At 43.4% G+C, this 7,332-nt stretch overlaps 1 protein-coding gene across 2 annotated transcripts; it reads right to left on the bottom strand.

Moving 5' to 3' along the window:
• Window positions 1-210: 210 nt before the first annotated feature.
• Window positions 211-6,793, bottom strand: LOC141974471 (zinc finger and BTB domain-containing protein 8A-like). 2 transcript variants are annotated; one of them, XM_074934216.1, is made up of 4 exons: window positions 6,702-6,793; window positions 4,701-5,692; window positions 2,286-2,401; window positions 211-1,050 (listed from the first exon to the last, which is right to left on the bottom strand). In XM_074934216.1, the coding sequence occupies exons 2-4, from the start codon at window positions 5,659-5,661 to the stop codon at window positions 724-726; spliced, it is 1,404 nt and encodes a 467-aa protein (XP_074790317.1). In that variant the 5' UTR covers window positions 5,662-5,692; window positions 6,702-6,793; the 3' UTR covers window positions 211-723. The 2 variants fall into 2 exon arrangements, with proteins under 2 accessions (XP_074790317.1, XP_074790316.1); XM_074934215.1 differs by lacking the exon at window positions 6,702-6,793 and having other exon boundaries at window positions 2,232-2,401; window positions 4,701-5,676.
• Between the last annotated feature and the right edge of the window lie 539 nt (window positions 6,794-7,332).

Below are 7,332 nucleotides of genomic sequence, written 5' to 3'. Positions count from 1 at the left end.
CATTTGAGGATGCAAACTCACTCCATCCAAATGTAGCTGTTCTATCGCGTAACCTACTCTATATAGATATTCTTTAAAATGCTTTTTCTTGTAACCAGTAATGAGTAGCATTTTTTTTGAGCAATGCTATTCTAGTAAGCAGACTAGTCAGATTCTAATTAGTTTTTAAAATTTTATTACAAGTATCAAATGTAAATTTTTCGTAAGTGTACACAGATTAAATACAGTATTTACAGAAAATGTTAACTACTGGCTTTAAGTTTTTCATAGTAACTGATTCAGTAGTTCTTGCTTTGATGCAGCTGGCAGAACATTGAACGTATGAAGAAATGCCTTTTAGAACATCTTAAACAACTTTGTTCTAACAAAGGCTTTGAAATAAAGGAAGAAAAATGGTTCACGCTTTCATTTAAACAGGAACTTTGAGGTGGTCTTTGGCTTACCGTAAAATAAGTCATTTTAATAGCTCTCCAGATGTTCAGTTTCTGGCCAACTTTCAGGGATCTTTACATTGTAGCAAAAAATGTAGTTGGAAAGCAGCTCCTATGGACACAAAGGAATGTCTGGAACTATGTGCACACTAGATTGTAGGCCTTATTTTGCTCCCATGCAGTATTGTTAAAAAGGATCTATTAATGATTAAGTAGATCATAGTCTCTTAATTGGCAAGATGTAGTAAGTCCGTGATGAGATGAGCACTAATAGATTTCACTCCAAATACAACTATCTAAGATTTGATTTCACTTTTTCGTCTGTCTCATCTGTGTTATCATCATTAACTTGCTGGATGACAAATTTATCAGGTTCATCCTCCATCTCTACATCTGATCTGTGCTCTTCATCCAAGTGCCACCCAGAAATTTTGTCTCCTAGAGAGATAGTAAGAGGATGTTCTGCGTTTAAGTCATCACGAATGCTGTCAATATCTGCTTCAGCTAGACATTCATTACATAGTCTGTAGCGCCTTGTTCCTTGTTGAATCACATGTCCTGTTAAGTCGGTGACACGATTCTTACACTTTCTGCAGATTAGTTTGCCGGCTTGATGTATCTATAGAGATTTAAAATGGAAAATCAGCTTTCATCCAAAGAAGGGTTAATACAATGTTTTCTTTAGTTTAAGAACATCTACAGTAATTTTTATAAACTGAGAAATGCTTTAGATCACCCTAAAAGTAAGTAAGGGGATTATAAATGAGACTTCTAGAGCAAGAACCAACAGATCTGCACTCATTTATTAAAGTCTATAGTACAAGTACACTGGATCATTAACTATCTTTGATTTTCATCTTGTTTCTTACACAACTAAAAGTATGAGTATTCTATCTGCTTATCAAAAGGGGAAAGCTTTTTTCTTTTGTGTTTATGTAACAAAATGCACACCTAGGACAGGATGCACTGCTTCTGTGCTACAACCATCTTTTTATTTAAACTAGAAACCTAGTTATTAACTGGGTCCAAGTATTCACATAGGCATTGTGTATGTGTGCACCAAGACAAATAAAGATGGGATACTTAAAAAAAAAAAAAAAAAAGTAATGAAAATGCCACACTATTATTTCAGCACTTCAAACGTGATTTACACTCACATTTTCCAACTCTTAAGTAGATTAAAAGCTAGTTTTTGCTTTCTACTTTCAATTTGTGGCTACTTTGTTCTCCTCCACAACTCAATCTCAGTCATTTGAAGACAATTTTTCTAAACTGTACCCGTTGTGCTTATTATGGCCCTTTCTTTTAAATACTGCTTTAGTGGTATTTTTAGAAAATGCTACGTTATCATACAGTTTATTTCTAAATATTATCTTGCATGTAAAAGGCACTTGTCTCCACGGAAGAATAAGTCCATAAGTTTTGAGAGCACAGTCCTATTTGTGCACATAACAGGTGCAGCACTTGCAGCTACAAGTTTCTTTTCATTGTGCCAAAAGGCCTCATCCATCTTAACATTTAGGGGCAAGATAGAGTAGTTCAGTCTCTCTCTTTACCACAAAAACCATGGTTATGCTACCACCAAAGATGTTAATTTTAATGGTAAATTTGATGGTTAGTGTTATGTAGATGCTTGTCCAGTTCCTAAACGGAGACAAGTGAGACGACTAAATTATTTTATACTGGCCACTGAAAAGCAGTAAGATGAGTGACTCTCTGGGGCTGGTTCTGGACAACAAACTGCTGTTGTGAACATAATTTCATTTTTCAAGAAAGCCAGTCTTTAGTCAAATGACATACTGTTTGGAAATGGCTACGTAGGTGCTCTAATCTTGTGAATTTTTTCCCACATGCCTCACACGGATAAGGTCGTTCCCCTGTGTGACATCGAAGATGCCGCTTCATGTCTGCTCTCCGTTTCACTGTATGGGTGCAGAAGGGGCACTTGAATTGCATCTTAGGTAGATCATCTGTTACAGAGAAAATCCTGTTAGTTAGGTAAATATCAATAGTCTCTTCCCTAGACAGATTTGTTGAAGCAAAGTTAGCTTTTCCTATAATCTGTAACTTGAGAGAAAAGAATCCAAAACACAACCACAACCCTCCTTCTCTCCTCTCTCACTGCATTATTTTTCCAACTTAATAAAAAGTCAAATACTTGGTGAACTGATTTAGATAGCGGATTCTGTCCTAGACAGACTGACCCTAAACTAGGTTATTTACATACATACAGAGGTGCCTTAACATGTATAGGTTTTCAGATGCTTGCAGATTGGACTCTTGGTTCAGATAATGTTTTAGAATCCAGATGAATATTTGTTTAATTTGAAATAAAGACATCATTCCAAGACTCAAGGTGCCTTAATATAATTTATACAAAAAATACAATTAGATCTCAGCAGCATTAAAATAAATTCCACAGAATTTTGCCAGCCACCTATTCCCTGTTCCTCAAGAAAGCATATTCTAAGCCTCTCCAAAAATCCTCCTAAACAGAGGTCTTTTGCAGTATATCCAGAAAGTCATCAAATTCAGACTATTTTGGACCAAGGGTGTGGAAGCAAGTTAAGTCTGAGCCCTCACATTTCTTCTCTTTTATAATGGGGGGGGAAGAGGGGGTAGGAAGAGGGTCTAGCTAAAGCACCTTTGATGACCACAGCAGTTGCAGCAGGCATGGAGAGAGAGGCAATCCCTCAGGTAGTAAGTAGGCTGGTACCAGGTAGAGCTGACTGAATTTTTTTCAGATGAGTAGTTTGTCAAAAAATGTAGTTTCAGTCAACCTGAAATTATTCACATATTTGACATGAATTCACCAAATAGCTCCCATGGGTGGGAGGAAAGATAACTATCATAACTTTTACCCCAGTGGCAAGAGCACTCATGAGATGTAGGAGATCCACATTCAATTCCCTCTCTGCCATATGTGGAGAAGGGATCTGCCTGACATTCAAGACAGCAACAGCTAAATGGCTAATGTGGTGCTTCTCCCTTGGAGTAATGGCAATCCAATGCCAATTCACGAAAAGGCTAAACCCAAGAATCAAGTCTGGTTCTTACTTGTGATGGTGCACCATGCTACTACTAAACTATACGAAGCCATTTTCTAAATTTCCTTTAGGCACAGTTGTGACTCGGATCTAAGCAGATTTAAGCCTGTCAGCAATCGTACTGCCACAGCAGTTAATATGGACTTTTGGTCATAAGGACCCCATTGTTGTTTTTTAAACCAACTTGTTTTGTTTCCCCTTAAAATCTGTGAATATTTTCAGTATTGTACACATGAATATAGAGAACTCTTCTCTTCCCTCTCCCATTTGGTACTCCTTATTTTACTAATGTTTAAGACATTTCCTGCAGCATAACTCATTGAGGAACGCTTCTGAACCTTCAACGGTTTCAGTAGCTTTTGCCGTCAGAATTATTGACAAGCATAACTTACTATGAATTGCAAAATTTCTTAAATATATGCAATATGAATGAATACAGACTTCAAATGTTTAATAGTAAATATTGCATTTTGCAAAGTGTGGATCATCAATAATGTGATTATAGCTTAGTGCTTATTGCTGTTAATTTCTTTGGTCACACTGATTGCTTTCTTCTTATACTGTACTTGTTATATTATCTTTACCGTTGATTGCATATGGTAAACCTCGAACCCCATCTTGCAAACACTTATGCATCTGAACAGTACCAGTGAAGTCAATAAGATAACTCATGTGTACTTATATGAAGGATGTAGGTCTAATAATTTAAATGCACAAGCTATTACTGTAGCACTTAGTGGTACCAAGGTTGGGGCTCCATTGTGCTATAGGTACATTAGCATGAAAAGCTGCAAGCTCTTTGGGGCAAGAACTCTCTAAATAAACAAGACCAATAAAGCAGGGGGGGAGAGGGAAAGGACAGAGAGATGAAGTGACTTACCTGAGGTCACACAGCAGATCAGTGGTAGAACCAGGAATAGAAACTAGGGCTCAGATCCTCAGTCTGGTGTAAAACTGTTTCATAGCTCCACTGAGGTCACACCAGCTGAGGATCTATCTCAAGTCTTCTGGCTCAGAATTTAGATACCCACCCACTAGACTATATTGCTTCTCTCTCCTTATTCCTTATACTGAATTAAGGAAGTGTAATGAAGCTTAAAGTTTGGGCATATACACATGATTGTGTCTTTCCCAAGGTTTTGCAGACACCCAGAATCTTTTTCAAGAGAACCCTGAGAAAAGTCTCAAGACAAACACCTTATACAATTATATCTACTGTTACCTTCATTCCAACCACCCATTACACCTAGAATCGTGGGCATAGAGGTATACAGTTCATCTGCTTTTAAATCCATATACACAGGGGAAGTTCTTGAAAGTTCTTGTTCCAGCTGAGCAACAGACCATTTCTTTGGTATCACCTTTGATTCTTGATCACATCGGTACCCAGTATGAGCCGTGTCATTCTCTGTGTCAAACTGAATTTGCTCTTTGGATTGAGAAGTGCAAATAGTCTCTGAAGCACTGCAACTTCCACTGGCCTCATCAGGTTTGTTTGATTTATATTTCAGAAAGTCATGGGGCTGTGACAGTCCAAGACGCCTTTGGCGTTTTTTCACTGAGCCAAGCTTTTGGCCTCTTTTGGATAATTGTGTTTCTTGCTGTTGGACATTCATTTGTGAAGATGAGTGGTTGCTGTTATTGGTCCAGGAATTTTCATTCACCATGCCTGCCTTTTGATCTGGAATTAAGTGAGAACGGATGGGGTTGCTTTTAACTTTCCTTCTTGACCTATAAAAAGGTGGGCAGTCAAATCTACTGTTGACCCTTTTGGCCGAGAGGGTGAAGTAGTGATCCTTCTCTTTTTCATTAATATCCAGTGAGGATTTAATGAATGTCTTACATACACTAAGAATATCTGTCATCTGCAGATAACTAGCAGCTGACATTACTTCAATCACATTTTGCCCAGTGAGAGACAGTTTGCCTGAATATACAAAGTCCAGAATAACGGTGAAGGTATCAGGAGAGAAGACCTCAAAAGTAGCTGTGGTTGGCTGACTAGTCTCTTTTGAGCTTTGGGAAAGGAGCATTTTGAAATAACCACTACTGGCAAACAGCACATTTCGATGTGCTTTGAAGACCTTCCCCTCAACCAGAATACAGCAGTCACAGAATAAGTCTTGCTTGCGCTGCTCATTTAGTTGCTGAAGGAGATGAAACTGATGGGAAGAAATCTCCATTCCAAACAGAAGGTAAACAGGAAGCGTTTCTCTACAATAAAGAATAATTACAATCTTGACATGCTACATGTAAACCCAAAGTTACTGTACAATTTCAAAAACATTTTTCTTTAATAAAAGGGATACAATGAGACCATGTACTCCCCGTCTCCCCCCCGCAGGGTCGGCCCGCGCTAGCATAAGGAAGAGAGAAGAGACACTATTTTGATAGAGCAGATGAGATGCCTCAGTTGGAGGCTCCAGCTCCGTGCATTTATATCCTAAAACCGAACAAAACTCACTGGAAAACTTTACAAGCCCCGTTGCGGATTCAGCAACGGGAAAGAAGACCCATCCCTTTCACAGGTTTGAGGGTTACGGTTCAATAGGGTTCAGGCCCCAGAGAAGGCCACCGGGCTACTACTCCAGCCCCGGTCACGCGCACGGTTGCGCCCTCTGCCCGGCAGGACCAGGGCGGCAGCGCCACCGGCACGAATCTCAGCGGCCAGAGAAACTATCGCCCCGGCGCCCACACCACGGCATTGGCGGAGGACGCTGTCAATCACCCGCACGCCCCGTCCGAATTGGCCCTTCGAGCACAGGGAGCCCGGGCCGCCTGACGGCGCGAGACGCCCGCTCGGGGATCGGTGCGGGCGGGCTCCGGACGCAGGGAAACCTCCCCGCCCCGCCCTCTCTCGCCTGGCTGCCTGCCCATGACCCGGCTACCGCGCCAGGCGGCTCGGGACGGGGCGCTCCAAGCCCCGCGGCCAGCAGCCTCCTTTCGCGCGGCTCCGCCCGGGACCTGCCGCCCCTGCCCGGTCTCCGTCCCGGTGCGCAGCCGCCGAGCTCCCGCCAGCCCCTCGGCTGCCCTTCCCGGCCCCTCACAGCGGCGCCCGGGCTACAAATGGCGCCCGCCTCGCTCTCCCTGCGAGCGCGGCTCGGCTGCGGGGAGCGCCCGCCTCAGGGCCCCAGCCCGCCTCGGGTCCGCCGAGCCCGCCGCTGCCCCCGGCCGGTTCCGGGCCGGGGCCATGGCAGCGCCCGGCTGCACCGCCGCCACTTACCGGCGCGGTTCGGCGGGCGGCAGCTGCCGGGCCGGGGCGGGGTTGGGGATGCTGCGGGCTCGGCTCCGTGTCACTGGACCGCAGGTTGCGGGTCCCGCACGCGCAGGGCCGAAGGGGAGGGAAACAAAAGGTACTTGCTGACGCGGGCGTTGGTCAGAGACGCCCGAGGGCTGGGGACACAATTAAAGGGGCAACGCTCCGCTCGCAGCGGGCACACCCCCGGCCGCTTCCTGCCGCTGTGCTCGGGTTGCGCTCGCCTTGGCCCGCGCGGTTTCCCTCTCCCCGCACCCGCCATCTCCCCGGGGAGCCCATTTCGCGGTTTCCCGCAATCGGTGGAGCGCGGTCATTGTTGAACAAGGTGAAAATGTCAAATATCCAGGGTTTCTTGGGTGGGGAGAGCGTACGTGCCAAATACAAAAAGGAGGACTTGTGGCACCTTAGAGACTCACAAATTTATTTGAGCATAAGGTTTCGTGAGCTACAGCTCATTTCATCGGAAAGCGAGCTGTAGCTCACGAAAGTTTATCCTTCTTACTTTGTATTTCAGGTGTCACTATGTGCATAATAAAGGACAGTGCTAGTTTGATGTTGGGTATTTCTTTTCTTTGAAAAAACAATACTGGAAACAGTT

Source organism: Natator depressus, chromosome 19, assembly GCF_965152275.1.
Source record: "Natator depressus isolate rNatDep1 chromosome 19, rNatDep2.hap1, whole genome shotgun sequence".
In the NCBI taxonomy this organism is placed as follows: Eukaryota; Metazoa; Chordata; order Testudines; family Cheloniidae; genus Natator; species Natator depressus.
Note: the sequence above shows the minus strand (reverse complement) of the source record. Positions and strands in the feature narration are given on the sequence as shown.

What these genes read in the sequence shown, in the direction of transcription:
- LOC141974471 (XM_074934215.1), bottom strand. Translation starts at nt 5,661, where the DNA reads ATGGAGATTTCTTCCCATCAGTTTCATCTCCTTCAGCAACTAAATGAG. An exon ending in AATGGGTGGTTGGAATGAAG is followed by an intron (nt 2,402 to 4,700) that starts GTAACAGTAGAT and finishes TCTCTGTAACAG; the next exon opens with ATGATCTACCTAAGATGCAA. An exon ending in TACGTAGCCATTTCCAAACA is followed by an intron (nt 1,051 to 2,231) that starts GTATGTCATTTG and finishes AAATCTCTATAG; the next exon opens with ATACATCAAGCCGGCAAACT.